General features: G+C 43.3%; 1 protein-coding gene across 6 annotated transcripts in view; it reads right to left on the bottom strand.

The window, feature by feature from the left end:
- The window catches only part of Helz (helicase with zinc finger domain), a 146,864-nt gene that overhangs the window by 77,800 nt on the left and 52,809 nt on the right, over nt 1-16,255 (bottom strand). For all 6 annotated transcript variants that reach the window (XM_006534505.4, XM_006534506.4, XM_006534504.1 and 3 more), the window contains 5 exons: nt 15,676-15,751; nt 13,519-13,717; nt 12,984-13,091; nt 11,664-11,961; nt 1,909-2,176 (listed from right to left, as the gene is read on the bottom strand). In XM_006534505.4, coding sequence (XP_006534568.1) covers nt 1,909-2,176; nt 11,664-11,961; nt 12,984-13,091; nt 13,519-13,717; nt 15,676-15,751 — 949 coding nt within the window. The remainder of the gene's footprint in view (nt 1-1,908; nt 2,177-11,663; nt 11,962-12,983; nt 13,092-13,518; nt 13,718-15,675; nt 15,752-16,255) is intronic.

Here is a 16,255-nt window from a genome sequence, read left to right as displayed (position 1 = left end):
AAAAAAAAAAAAAAAAAAAAAAAAAAGGTGTGTAGCACTAGGCCCAAGTGTCTGGTAAGTTGTGCTTTTTTTAAATTTTGAAATAGGATCTTGCTACTGAGCCCTGGCTGTCCTGGGCTTCACTAAGCTCCGTCTCCCTCTGCAGCTCAAGTGGCCAAACGCTGAGATTAACAGTGTGTGTCATCACGCCAGGCATCTGGTCACTTCTACTCATTCCAATACTCACGTGGCATTTTTCCTAAGAAAAAAGTATGATAATGGGAACAACACACATGCATATTCATGTGTTAATAAAATATGATTTCTTCAGCTCAGACTACAGGCACAATAAATTCAAGCCTTTTAAGAGTGACACAAATGGGAGGAGACAGCTCAGCAGGTAAAAGTGCTAGGTGCCTGAGCTGAGTTTAATCCCCACAAGCCACTCAAGAGACTGGATGCAGTAGCCAACGCCTGTGGTCTCAGTGAGGGCCAGAGACAGGAGAGTTGACCAGGAGCACTCACATACAGTATGGCAGCAAAACAGGAGAAGCCCTGCCTCAAAACCAGCGTGGGAGGAGAGGAGCACTTGGGCGCTTATGAGTCCACACTCACACAGACACACACTAAATAAAATCTTCAAAACAAAGACTTGTATAAATGGGCCAGCACATACCTGTAATATATATAATACTCAAGAGGAAAGGGCGAAAGGCTGACAAGTAAGGCTGACAAGTTCAAGACCAGCCTAGGCTCTACAGTCAGACTCCAGAGAGAGAGAGAGAAGCGCACAGCCCAAAAGGGCCAAGACACAGTCCCAGCATAATGAAAATACATTACACTCCCTTTGCATACTGAACATGAGTAGATGCTCTGACAGCTTCCACCCCATCAGACCTGCAGAGCAGCACAATGCACTTTTGAGGTTTGCCTTTCCTTTAGGATAAGAGTTTCTGAATCGTTATTAATAAGTCAGTTTGAAGAAAAAAATGTATTGGCTAGACTATAGTTAAAAGGAAAAGTTGATATAAAAATGTAATCTCATCTCACTGAGGTTCAATTTTGAAGATTCATCCTATTTTACATAAACAGAAGAAAAGTACTTTCAAATAACAATGGCCTTGTTAATCGTTTCACTCGCTCCCACTTTCATTTCAGACTACTTCTCTTAAACTGACAGTCTTAGGTTTCAGCTCTTGGTGTGTGCCTGTGACTAAAGCATAAGAAGGTGGACATAATGACATGTCATCATCAAATGATTTTCCTCTATCTAAACCATCTCACTCTTCAAAAAACTTTCAGAAGATGTGGCTTGCCCTTCCATTTTTGTCCTTTGACTCCACAAATACCCGTTAGGTGTATACCATAGCATGGCCCGTACTCACTGTAAAACTTCTCAAGAGCAGGGACCAGTTTTATACTCCCAAAGTGAGCAGAGCTGACCCCAGAGCAGACGCTCAGTAAGGTTCTATGACAAACATACAATACACACACACACACACTAAACACATACACACTAAACATAAGTCTTACTTGCACTTCTGTTAAAGATAGAATCCAGAGCACCAAGGCGCTGGTGCTGGCCCATGTCTGTACCCGTAACATTCAAGAGGCAGAGGCAGAAAGACTCATGAGAGTTCAAGGCCTGCATAGTAAGTTCTAGGCTAGCCATGATGTCACATAAGACCCTGTTTCTAAATTAGGTAATTAGCTAAATGAAAAACACAGCTAGTGAAAAACAGTTATTTAACACCCATCCTCACTCAAGCATGTCCATTGTAAAGTTAAAATCAACACTGTAAAGGGGAAAGAAAGGAAAGGAGTGGACAGGGGACACAGGTGGAAAGAGGGGAGGGGCCGCAGGTGGAGAGGGAGGAGGGGTGGGGACAGCAAAGCAGAGCGGAGGGAAGAGGTGCTCAGAGAACATACCTGCTGACTTCTTTATACTGGGCTATCTCCTCAATATAAAGCAGGTCGTGCAGCCGTGCCTGATAGTTAGTCTTGGTCAATGATTTGTCTAAGACGGACTGTGTAAACAGCTGGTCAGCAGACAGAGGAATTTGGTATCTGATCAAAAGGCTCTTCTCCAAATCAGTAGTTTCATTAGGTTCAAAATCTACAATAGTCTTAGAAGAAGAGTCCCAGCGCTTGGCTGTGGTTACCAGCTGCCGCTTTGCATGCATCAGGTATTCAAGATCTACACAAAAACATGGAACACATTCATGAAGGAACATGACATCAAACTCTCAGATGTGCAAGTGCTCACTTCTGTAACAGCTTCTTATACTAGAGATAAAACCCTTAGAAATAAACAGCACCAAACTCACTGACAGTGCTTTCCCCATGCCAGACATATTTTGACTTTCTTAACAAAATACATTATTAGGAACCCATTTAAGAACACCTTTTTATACATTAGGTTAGGTCATACCACAGGGAGTTATTTGGGGAAACATTCAGAACTTAACTCTTCAGTCAAGAGCAATGTGATGTGCAGGAGGAAGAACTGATAATCCTGTGTGACAGACTGTTCTACGGGAGGCAGAACAAACAGTCCCTTTCCTCCGCACTCTACCAGGACCTGCCCCAAAAACACAGAGAAGAACGAAAGTCTGCAGAGTTCTGGGCTTTGCTTGTGTGGACATCACTTTGCCACCCACACCAACCTGTTAGAAGATCAAACGTACAACACCATTGTCTCTGGGAACATGTGACTGGAAGCCATTTAAATGTCACTTCTGAAAAGTCCATGTTAAACTGTGCAAAACTGCACGTTACACAGAGTTCGATATCAAAATCAGGAACTTAAAGAGATGTAACATGAACTAGCAGGGATGAAAGAAAGCCGCAGTGAGCTCACGCGGCCCTACCTGAGACTTTCTGGGTAGAGCTTACCCTCAATAGAAAAGCGAGAATTGGCCAAAAGGTGAAAAGGTATTTAACGGACTCATTAAGCCAAGATTCAGTTTTAGTATAAGCGGAAAGGCTTCCCTACTTCAGACAGAGCTCAGGAAAAGTCACACCAAGCTATGTCTGAATTCGGACAGGCATGACTGCAACTTCTCATCCACTTAGTGCTTTGGTGTGTGTTTCTTATTTGGTGATGCTGGAGATGAAACCCAGAGCCCAACATATCTACCACTGAACTACACCCCAAGCTCTGACGCTGCAATCTCTAGATGCCACATAGGCACATAAGCGCCCTGTCACTCACAAAGAAATTCACAACAGTAGCAAATATCCTAACATCTTAATTTCTAACATTTGATCCTTGTGAAAGCATTTTTCTAAGAGTGTTGCTCTTTCTCAAATGGAAGCATAAGTACAATGATCACAACCGTGAAGATGCCCATTAGCTTACACTTCAGACTACTCTGGGGGCTGGAGAGATGGCTCAGCAACTAAGAGGAGGCAGCAACTTATTGCCTCTGCTCAGAGGACCAGAGGATGACTTCCAGAGCATAACTCCAGCTCCAGACACCCTCTTCCGACATCCATAAGTGTATGGGGGGGGGGGGGGGGGGGACAACACGGGACTACAACACGACAGAGAGACAGAGAGAAAAGAGACAGAGACAGAAAGATTTAAGTAAAGAAATGCTCTTCACTGGGTTAGGCATTTAGGCATGGTGGCACACATCTTTAATCTCAGCATTTAGGAGACAGGCAAATGTGTGAGTTCAAGGCCAGCCTGGTAGATAAGAGCAAGATCCAGGGCAGTCAGAGCTATAAAATAAGTCCCTGTACTAAGAAAGAAAAATATTTTGTAGAAGGGCAGAAGGATGTTAAACTTCTATTATAAGGTTGGAAATTTACATTTCATAATTACATTATATTTTTCTTTTTTATTCCTTTTTTTTTGTTTTTGTTTGTTTGTTTTTTGTTTGTTTTCTGAGACAGAAACTGGTTTCTCTGTGTAGCTCTGCCTGTCCTGGAACTCACTTTGTAGACCAGGCTGGCCTCAAACTCAGAAATCCATCTGCCTCTGCCTCCCAAGTGCTGGGATTAAAGGCATGTGCCACCACTGCCCAGCTATATTTTTCTTTAAGTGAATTTAGACTATGCAACACATTCTTATGTCATTTAAAAGTCACTGACTATTCCTGTGTTCCTTAAGGTGCTGGGACAACAGACCTAAAATGGTCTTCCAAGAACACCACTGTTGTTAGGTTAAAATCTACACAAATTATACAGAAACTCAACTTCTCTACTTCTGACTGGAAGTATTCAGATTTTAGGAACATGGCATAGGCATGTTTTGACATTTTATGTAGATAATGTCATATTTCGTACTTTGGTTTTAAGAAATTATTAGAGCAAGTGGCACCACAAAGTTTTCAAACAATGTTCCTTCTTATTTCGTTTCTTTTTGGGGAGAGGAGGGGGAGAGGAGGGGGAGAATTTCACTGTGTAGGCTAAGCTAGCCCAGAACTCACGGCTCTCCTCAGCCCCAACCTCCCAAGCCCAGGGACCAGGTTATGAGCCACCTCACACAACACTCTCTTAATGACCAGGAAGGAGGGGGAAGCTGTGGCCATAAAGCAAGGGCCTGAAGACAGCTGCAGTGTGCACCCCCAGAAGACGGGGTGTGTGAGCGGCTGGAGGCTCCTGAGGAGAGGCTTCACAGAGCCGACTCTCCCAGGAACCTCAGGCTTCACAGACCTGACTCTCCCAGAAGCCTCAGGCTTCACAGAGCCGACTCTCCCAGGAGCCTCAGGCTTCACAGAGCCGACTCTCCCAGGAGCCTCAGGCTTCACAGAGCCGACTCTCCCAGGAGCCTCAGGCAGCTTCTGCCTCTGCTCTTCATTCCTCTTACTCCAGTTTTTTTCTTTTCTCTTGTTTTTGAAGGTGGGCAATTACTGGGGGCCTGGGGGATGTTTTAGGGAGAGAGTCTTCCTTTATAGCTCTATGGCCTAGAATTTGCAGTTATCCCCCTGCCTCAGCTTCTTGATTATTCTTGACTACTGGGATAAGATGTGTGAGCCACCAAACCCTGCTCCAGTCCTCTTACCTCAAAACAAAACAAAACAAAACAAAACAAAACAAAACAAAACACCCACCTTTGTTAAACTGTATAATGAGCCACCACCTAACTTACAGTGCTTAAAGGTCTTGAGTGACACTTATGGAAAAGAAGGTAAGGCCCCTCCCCCATGAGGACGGGGAGCAGATGTGCTCCTCAGGATGCTCATCTCCCACTGTAGCTCCACTGCTGTGATCCCCAGACTGAGGTAATCTTAGGACTGCTGAGGCAGCTCACCATGGCATGTATGCTCCCTCACCTACACCATCTTCAAATGAACCACACTCTGGAAAGACAAGAACTGAACGGCATGGGCCAGCACTCACAACACTTAGGAGAGCCCGACAGCACTTATTAGCAAACAGTGCTTATTAATAGTACTTATGGGCATTCCTTATTAACCCTTGTAACAATAATCTCCAAGGAAGGCTGAGAGGAATTACAAACCCATGGAACGCATACCCTGAGATGTGGAAAGTAGGCAGAAGCTGTAAATACATTTAAGAGAAGTCCACTAGGGGGCTAGAGAGATGGCTAAGCGGTTAAGAACACGGGCTGCTCTTCCAAAGGACCTGAGTTCAATTCCCACCAACCACATGGTGGCTCAAAACCATCTGTAATGGGATCTGATGCCCTCTCCCGGAGTGTCTGAAGACAGCTACAGTGTACTTACATATAATAAATAAATAAATAAATAAATCTTTAAAATAAAAGAGAGAGAGAGAGAGAAGTCCACTAGAAGTTAAAGTAGATATACTTCTATACTTAGCTACACCATGAAAGAGATGCCACTCTTAAAAATAACCAACTCTGAGCTACAGAGCTGGCTCAGCAGTTAAGAGCTCTTGCTGCTCTTCCAGAAGACCAGAGTTCAGTTCCCAGCACCGACACTCAGCAGCTCACAATTATAACTCCAGCTCCAGGGAACCGATGCCACTGTCTCTGAGGACACCTCCATTCCCCCTTGTACACACTCCCATGTAGACAAGCAAACCTACATATAGCTTTAAAGTACTAAAAATAAATCTTTTTTTACAAAAATAACCAACTCAACCAGAACGCTAATGTGACAGAAGAGATGCTTGCCAATGTCCTTAGCCTCTATGATATAAAGACTTCAAGAGCCTGCTCACATTTCAGCCACACATCTACTATCCACTAGGATATAGTATCCAAAGGAAAGCTTCACTTTGAAATATGAAATGCATCCAATTTAAATAGTACTTTTAATGGGGCCTAGAGACTGCACAAAAAGGCAATGAGGAAAAACAAAAGCAGAGATGGCCCAGACACATTCAATAAACACAACTTATTAAAAGCAGCTCTATTAACTAAAAGTGAGATAAAATCCTTCCTAATTTCAAAATCACACGCCACACTCTTCCTTAAAAGACCAAAGTTTTGGTCTCTGGTTTTACAGTTTTGGCCACTCACATTACAAATCAACACAAGCACACAGTAACTTCCCAATTGGCACCTTGGCTTCCATTCCACTACCCTTCCTCTCCCACGCAGCTACCCAGAGGCAACAGCAAGCCTTCCTCGCTATGTCAACCATTGGTCCCTCTTTTCTCTATTTAAGAGGCTAATAGAGGGGCTGGTGAGATGGCTCAGTGGATAAGAGCACCCGACTGCTCTTCCGAAGGTCGGAAGTTCAAATCCCAGCAACCACATGGTGGCTCACAACCACCGGTAATGAGATCCAAGATCCGATGCCCTCTTCTGGTGCGTCTGAAGACAGCTACAGTGTACTTTACATATAATAAATAAATAAATAAATAAATAAAAGAGGCTAATAGAAAGCTGAAACATGCACGCGCACGTGCATGCGCAGACAGAGAAACACTACCTAAGCACACAAAACTGTGCCAGGTGTGATGGCATACACCTTTAGTCCCAGCATCTGAAGGCAGAAGCAGGCAGATCTCTGTAAATTTGAGGCCATTCAGGGCTACATAGAGACTCTGTCTCAAAAAATAAAATTAAAAAGTATGGAACTGTCAAAGTACAAATTAATAAATAAATACTAAAAACAAAACCGAATGTACTCCTTAAATGCACATAAACAGACTCAAACAGTGAAGGCAGCTGGCAGCTTCCCCACGCGCTTTTATTAGCGTACACTGACCTGCGTGACTAACTTTAAAACCCTGTTTCTAAAGCTTTGCTGGCCATACAGTGTCACAGAACTACAAGGTCCTTCATTTGCCATCAACTTTGGCCAATTGCCAATAACTTCTAAGGTGAACTAAATTTGGGCTGATGTTATCATGTCGTGCTAGAGTCGCAGCAAAGAAATAAATATCATGCTTCCAGACTAAAATCTAAGACAAATTTTAATTATGCTGCTTCCAGACAGCCAAAACCCAATTCCAAACTTTGCCATGAGTGGAGTGAGTATGTAGTACCCAAGGAAAGCTGCTCCTTCCCTCACGGGTGCCTTCTACCACACATTCTGACTGCTAGTCTTCGAGTTTACCCAAAGACAATTTAATACTTAGTGTATTTTCTAAACCTCAGTATCTCACCAACCAGGAAAACAACTGAATTTTAAAAAGAAAGCACACTTTAAGTCACACACATTTCTCCAACAGTTTAAAGATCACCATATAGCTATTAGAGGAAAGATATACCCTAATTCCCTCTTGGCCCATAAATAAAAAGGTTTTGGATGCTGCCCATAACAACGATGGTGTGGGGGAGAGGAATCTATGGAGCTGTGCTTTTAATTCCACTCAAAAGCTAAATTAACTAAGGAAGGGTTTTAGCTCAATAATGAACAATGAATTGGGAAAATACCATCTGCCATGTAACTCTACTGTGAGCCTCCCTGAGTCACACTAATTCAATGAAATACCATCATCAATAAGTGTGAAAGGCAACGGCCTTTGGTGGCTGAGGCCCAGTAGGACTGAAGGAGAGCGGGCGGCATTCCTTACCACACGAGGTCGGCACAATGTCGGCTAAGCACAGCAGAACAGATGGCCCAATAGGGCCAAATGTTTAACTTTATAAGGAGCGTGGACACTGTCAGCATGCTTTGCATATAAAACTTGCTTAGCAGTTATGCTGGCTAGTTTATGTCACCTTGATGCAAGCTAGAGTCATTTGGGAAGAGGGATTCTCAGTGAGAAAAATGCCTCCATGACTTTGCGTGTCTGTAGTACATTTTCTTAATTAGGTACTGGGGTGGGAGGGCTCAGCCCATTATGGGTGGTACCCCTCTGCCCGAGCTGGATTGGTAGTCCTGGTTTCTATAAGAAAGCAGACTGAGTAAGCCATAGAGATCACAACAGTAAGCATTCCTCCATGGTCTCTCCATCAGCTCCTGTCTCCAGGTTCCTGCCCTGTTTGAATTTCTACCATGACTAACTTCAATAATGAGTTGTGGACTGGAAGTTTAAAAGAAATAAATTCTTTCCTCCCCAGGTTGCTTTTGGTCAAGGTGTTTAACACAGCAAGAGCGAGCTCAGATAGAAATTGTACCAGGAGTAGGGGTGTTGCTGTGATAGACTTGACCATGTTCTGAGGAGGATTGTAAAGGGATTTTGGAACTTTTGGGCTGGAAAAGCCACTGAGTGCTCAGACCTCATGGGCTGTTTTGTGGGAACTTAGAAAACAATGCTGAGAGCAAGCCAGTAAGAGGTGGTCTTCATACCAGTTTAGGCTGACCATGAAGTAAAAAGGACCAGGCTATGACCCTGACACCAGCTCAGCAAGGCGACTGCTTGTCTTGCTCCTGTGTTTCTGGATGCTGTCCACACAAGCATTCCAAGACATGAGAGAAGACACAGTCCGGCTGCATCACTTCTTGCGGCTACAAGGAGTGTAGAGAACGAATGCTAGCTCAACTTCCACCAAGCCCTTGCCTCAAAGCCTTTGCTGATAAGAACTCTGTACTAAGAGTGTAAAACACTGAATATATCTTTAAGGGGCTGCAAAGGAGCAGTTAGAAGCATTAACTCCTCTTCCAGCATCCACATGACAGCTCATAACCAGTTGTAACTCCAGTCCTAGAGAATCCAATACCCTCTCCTGGCCTCTGTGGGCATCAGTCATGCATGTGACAGATAGGCATTCAGGCAAAAGATTCAGACACAAAAAGAAAAAGAAGTTTGAAAAAATTTAAAAGCCACTGAAAAAGGAAACAAGTATTATGCTATGACTGTCTGCTTTTGTTACTCAAGAATCCTGCTAAAACTCACATCATATGGAAACAAATACATCTATACAGTAAAAGACACTGGAACAAAGGAGAAGGACCATCGTCAATGATACCAAGTTTAAGATAAGAAAACTAAGCTGGGTGTAGTGGTGCACACCTTTAAATCTAGCACACACGAAGCAGAGTAGGGAGATCTTTATGAGAGAGTTCTAGGACAGCCAGAGCTACATAGTAAGAATTTGTCTCAGGAAAAAAAAAAAAGAAAGAAGAAGAGGAGGAGGGGAGGAGGAAGAAGAGGAGAAAGAGGAGGAGGTTGGAAAGATGATTCAGCAGTTAAGAAACATCTTCCAAAAAGCCCAGGTTCAGTTCCGATACCACACTGGACAGCTCTCAGGGGCCTGTGACCAGCTCCAAGCAATGTCCTCTTTAGGCCTCTGAAGAGCACTCTCATACCCATGGCACGTGAGCACATACATATACACACATACATACACACACACTAATAACAACAATAACAATAATAATAATGAAAAAGGATAAGATTATCATAGTAGAGTCCGGGCTGGCAGGATGGCTCAGTGATCAAGCCACTTCCACCAAGCCTGACAGTCTGAGTGTGAGCCCTGGGATCACAAGGTAGAAGGAAACAGACTCTTGAAAACTGCCCTCCACAAGTGTCCCATGGCACTGTGTGCCCCTCCCCAATCTGCGTGGAGGCAGTGCCTTTACCTGCTGAGCCATCTCACCAGCCTGAAAACTGCTCTTCTGAATGCCCGCTATGAGTAATACGCACCTCTTACTTCTAGTCCTCAGCTCCTAAGGAAGGTACACTACTCCACTCTCTAAAGGCTGCCCATCAAGGAGAGTTGTTAAGACCTCTACCCAGAGCCAAAGAGATAGGAGAAAACCAGATTTCCCAACTAGCTCAGTGTGATGTCACCACCGCACTTACAGCGGTCAAAGTGCCCCTTCCCTTTCTCATCAGTTTAAACACTACTCTGAAAACAAACTTCTAAAACAAACTCCATGGGGAGGCCAGAGAGGAGCTGATTCTCTTTTCCTCCTACAGTGTCACCCTCCTAACGTAAATCAGTGCAGCTCTGAAGCTCCGTGTGTGCAGTCATACCCGTTCCTCAACAACTGCCTAGGATCCATTTCTCACAACTCCGAAAATATTTACCATCTAGTCCTTCATAAAAAGATCTGCTACACCCTGTGCTTTTATTTTTATCTACTGACATGTCTATTTGGCTATGGAAATTAACATTTTTGTTCCTACTGAGAAAATGACAAAATTATATATAAGCAAATAAAATGTAAATGGAACCAAACAAGGCAGAAAATGAGATAAAATGAAGTCTAGGTTATATTAACACACACAAAGAAGACATCGCCTAATTGCAAAAGCTTGGCACAAATGTAACACCAGTGAAGGCCAGGCATGGTCACACACACTTGTAATTCCAGCACTGGGGAGACTGAGGCAGGAGACTTGTGAATTTGAGGCCAGCCTGGGCTACTTAGTGAGACCCTGTTCCAGAAAAAAAATAATAAATGAATGGATATGTAAATAAATAAATAAATAAATAAATAAATCTGTTAACCTTAACTTAAAAAAAAAAGCGAAAGATAAACCAATTCCACCACCTGGTCCCCACAGCCAAACCACTTAACATCCTAGTGTGAGCTCACGAGAAGAGAACTACTCCAGGTTCTCATGAGTGGGTCCCAGTGGTACCTGATAAGCATCCTCCACATTACGGTTAGTTCCAGTCAGCAGAGCAGCAAATGTCATACAGCTCACTACACAGTTATTAAGGAAATCCTCAATCATTTGTTCAATAAATTAAAGCACGTAGCGCCAAAGAAGTCAGTGTGGGCTGACTGCCCTCTCTTTTGGCTACAGGCATCAAATGCAGGTACAGGCAACAATATACAAAGCAAATTAGCTGGAGTGTCAAGCATACAGGTGCTTCTGTGCTGAACCAGGGACACTTCCCAAGCACCAAGCAGATCCTGGTAAGATACCCTGCCCTCCTTAACCGCAGTGAAGGCACACACTGACTTAAGGTTGACACTGAGGGCTTCCCTTTAAAGATAACGTACTAACATCAGCAGACCTAACTGAACACTCAGAAGAAAATGGAAACAGACACTGTAGGTATATACATCATTGCCAGTAGAAAGACATTCTAGTCAAATACTAAAAGGTTTGGCTATACTAAAATCATCTTACTCGAACATGAAATTGCTACATCAAAACAAACCAAATTTACCAGCTCATGTAAGTTAAGTTCAGGGACCTCAAGGTGAGATTTACCTGGCCACTGACTGAAGAGACCAAGGCACAACCGGACCCGTTTTGTGGCCATTACACAGTGAACATGTCAGTTACCATGGGAACTTTTCTCTTTTACTCCCTATCTCTCTGTCAATACATATCTTTTAATCTTGCCTTTCAGTACACTGTACCGCAGGGAAGGGTCTGAACGTTACCTTCTGTAGAAGCTGCGTCAATCATCACCCTCTGCATGAGTACTGGCTCCAATCCAAAGTCGAAAACTATGGTTTGGCGAAAAGTTCCAAATATTTCTGTGTTAAATGCTATCCCGACTTTATACACGTAATGATCTAATCCATTTTGGGCCATCTTTCCTCCTATCCATTCTTGACAGTTCTCGGGGACTTCTTGTGATACCTGGGTAGTACTATCTCCGGCAGATATGGCAATGATACTGAAATGAGGACGATGAGCGTCATAAAGCAAGGCTACCCGATACAGCATTCTTGCAGGCTACAAGGAAGTCAAAATAGTTCATTGAGTACACGGGGTGAAAATTCAATTGTATTTGGGCTCTTCGATGAAAATATTCCCTGAAGGGCCTGCTACACGCCATGTTCCTAAGGTACTATGTTGCACAACAAACTATGCTCAGAAGCTATTTAAGGAAAAAAGAAAAAAGAAAAAGAAAAACAAAGACAAAAGAGAATGATTAAAGCAAAGTTTCCAAAATGATATATGCATGCTCTGTCAACAGCCTCCCTGGACCGTCTTTGCCTGTGGCAAAATCTGCCACCTTAGGTCAATTTCTCAGTATGCTTACAGAGCCTCGAGGACGTTACCCTTGAGAGCATGGGATCAGGTTCAGGGCTAAAGCTAAACACTCTTAGACTCTCCATCTCACAATCCAGATGGTCCCAGGAAGAAATACCACCAAAAAGAACACAAGACTTCTTCACCAAACAGGCTCACTGAAAGGTTAACTCTACTCAGGTCTTAGACTGTACATGGTAGTTTAAGAGGAGAAGCACGGCACAACCCCTCTCGAGGGCTGGGCACACAGCTCAGGGGTAGAACATGTGCCTAGCATGGGCAAGGCCAATGAAACAAAAATTAAAAATAAGACAGATTAAAGACACACTATTACAGAATTTGTGACTTCATCAAATGAAATACAAAAACAGGTTTTTGTTGAAAAAAATCTTAGAACTGCCAGACTGAATAATTAAATTATCAAATAGTTTATTATAAGCCATGAACCCCATCCTATGTTCCAAGTTTAGAATGTAATATATGTCAGACTTCTTTACCAAGTAATTAAGAAAATGTTCTATATTATATAGTTAAACGGATCTTACTTCAAAGTGGAAAAAGGTATATTTAATGGCCGACATACAGAAACCCACTTTGACACAATGCAGAACCTATAAAAAATGTACTCAGAATGAACCACTTTCAACACTCTCTTAGCAGACATTTAAAAGTCCAAGAAACTGAACCAAACTGATAGTCTTTAATTAGGATGGGCGTCATACCTTACAGGTCAGAGCAAAGGTCCACGTCTGGTGGGATTTTTTGGTGTTGACGGTGACCGACAGGTCAGGGCTGTGCTCCACCTGAACTCCCTCTATGCATTCACTAAGCTGAAAGCAAAAGTGATTCCTGTTATGGTCTGAGGGTAGGACCATCAGTGAGAACCCAGCAAAGTAGCACGTGTGAGCTATGAGCACACACTATGACAACGCACTCACTGACCAAGGGATGTCACACACTCCCTTCTGGTCACTCTTACAAGAGTGATATGTGTGAGATGCAGCTAAACAAGACAGAGAAGAAACTTAACTACAGACTGAGAACCAAAACCTCCCTGAACAAAGGTTATTACCGCAGGAGCTGCAATCGTCCAGGCAAATGTTCGCTTCTGCCCTGCATCTTAACAAACGGTCCAGCTTTGGTTACTAGGCACACGTTCTAGTCAACTAAAGAAATACGCTGCACTTTAGCACACGAGAATGCAGAACAGAGCCCAGCGAGCGGTTTAGAGGCAGACCGGAGGTGGCCTGCACTTACCACTTTCTCAGGAGACAGTGAACTCATCCACTTCTCTATCAAGGTCTCCATGTAGCTGCCTGAGAGCTGTTTATTCTCACTTTGCTGCTTCAGTTTGATCAGTCGGGAGGCGTATCTTTTCTGCCACTCTGCTAGCTCTTCCTGGGAATGTGCTGAAGTACACTGGGCACCGTACCTACAGATCCCTTGCTCTAAAAACCTAAGCAGAACGGGAAAGACTGTTATCATATACTTCCAGCATTTGCCTTCTGCCTCCTCAAAAATAAGATGAACATCTTCTGAGAGGCAGGATTTATCACTGTCAAGTCCAATGAAGGGTGTAGAGGGTGACAGACCAACATTCATGACAGTCAAAGCATCGATCTGTAACCCAGAATTAATCATCATTGTGACTTTTAATTTTTCATAATTACCTACTGACTTTGTTCTCAGAAACATGGTACAATAGTATATTGAGACCAGAAGAATGCATGCTTCCTGTGTTCTGTTAGACAGCTCCTTTCAGTGCAGGGTCTTCCTGAAGCAACACTGACATCCAGTGGGCTATGTTCACACAGCCATGATCTGCTTCCCGAAACTGCCTGCACACACTGCATGGGAGGGACACACTGCATGGGATGCACACACTGCATGGGAAGGACACACTGTATGGGATGCACACACTGCATGGGATGGACACACTGCATGGGATGCACACACTGCATGGGAGGGACACACTGCATGGGAGGGACACACTGCATGGGAAGGACACACTGTATGGCAGGGCTGGGAGCGCTCTACCTTTACTTTCCAATAGAATGCTTTTCCTCTTTCTGTATTGCTTCACTGAAACTACGAGCTAATGCTAAGTTTCAAAAACATTTAGGATAAAAGTTTTATAGTTAGAGTCACAAATTCATGTAACGGTTACTCCGTTCTTTTCAAGGGGTAAATACAGAAATGTTGACATCCAAGGACACAGAGCTAATGGCTCCTTCTGAAGTGACCACGAAACACGTGAACCTAGAATAATGTTGCTGGTTAAATTCTCATTTGCTTCCCAAAAAAAAGGTGCAAAATAAAGTATTTGCCTGTTGTGTATACACTCTATCTTCATGCTACAGGAATGTGTTGTTCAACATTTCTAAATTATTTAACTTCTTGGCCATAAAGAGCATTGGCTGTTTTTTCAAAGGACCCAGATTCAATTCGCAAGCCTGGAATGGCAGCTTACAACTGCCTATAACTGCTGTCCAAGGAGAGAATCTGTCTTAAGGACCCTGTGGGAACAGGCATACACACGGTCCACAGACAAACATGTAGGCAAAACACTCACATATAAAAATAAATTTTACAAAATTCTTTCCCTCTTCAAAAAGGGGTTCTATCCACATCTGGACTCTAGTTCTCAGGTTTCTTTTCCAAAGGATCATGTTCTCTCTCCCATAACTTGGCACCACCAAGACCTGCAGTGTTTACTACTTCAGCTCCTTATTTCCACTACAGAACCCAGCGGCTGTCCTGTCGGTGTCTCATCAGAGCACGTGTCAGACCCCGGTCACTATGCCGCACAGTCCCAGGCAGCATGGTCTCCACAAAGCCACACCAGCCACTCACTCTCATGAAAGGAACTGAAAAGCCCATCTTTGGAAATAAGGCTTTGGTTTACTGTCTACATTTCTAGAAATAATTAATTATTAATAATGAATTACATAATTAATTCTGAAAATGCTTCAAATATAAGGTACTCATAAATTCCATTTATAAGAATTACATGACAGCACTTTTTAAGAAAAGTTATTAAAATGGTTGAATACGACTGGTTCTGTGCTCTCTTTCAGTTTATAGGAACTAATTTCATCCCCAATTACCACATCTAAGTAAATTCCACACTAAAAAGAGCGGCAATTAAGTTCAGCCAGCATAAAAGACTTCTGAACATAGTCTTAGCAGGCTACATGTTCACAGCCGCTCTTTAATAATACCATGGGTTTGACGTTGACCTGCGCAGCTTCTGCTGCAAATAGGAAATAAGCCATTTCCCTTGACCATTATCCTTTTTCTTTCTTCACATATTATCTTCTTTGAATTTAAATCACTGCCTTCAAAAAGTGGAGAAAAATTAACTTCCTCTTCACAAGAGCTGTGTAATTTGTTTCAAAACAATTTCTACCTTACCTCTTACACAAGGTGTACTCCTCACTGCTGGTGATGCCCCTGGGCGGTGGGCGGAAATGCCAACCATTACAGGACCCTACGGAGGAGGAATGTGGACATAATCACATCACGTGAGGCTACCACGTCATTCCAACATCTTCTGTCTAAGAATCACATCTCTACATGCATCATCCCAGATGGTATGAGAAAGGCACGGCAAAGGTGCCTCTACCCAGCAGCTAAATTCTCTGTTGACAGAGGCCATTAGCCAGCAGCTAAGTCAGGCTGCTGGCCTGATCTCATCTGGCAGGGGGTGGGCTTCCTCCCAGGGCAGTCTCTTCTCTGAGAACTCAGGAGGGAAGCTGGCACGTGTCGTTCTCAAGCACGGATGCACATCTATGAAGAACTCCTTCCCACATGAAAACTGACCTTCCAGGCAGGAGGTCTTGTGTACAAACTCTACCCACGACACTGAGAAGCTCTTATGATCTGTTTGGGGCACATCACCTCTGAACACTTCATAAGAGAAATGAAGTGCAAGCAGTTATGCATATATAGGAGCTAAGTGCGTATATTATGTTTATTGTATTATGCATATATA

This window comes from Mus musculus, chromosome 11 (genome assembly GCF_000001635.26).
Source record: "Mus musculus strain C57BL/6J chromosome 11, GRCm38.p6 C57BL/6J".
NCBI lineage: Eukaryota > Metazoa > Chordata > Mammalia > Rodentia > Muridae > Mus > Mus musculus.
This window is presented reverse-complemented; position numbering and strand designations above follow the sequence as displayed.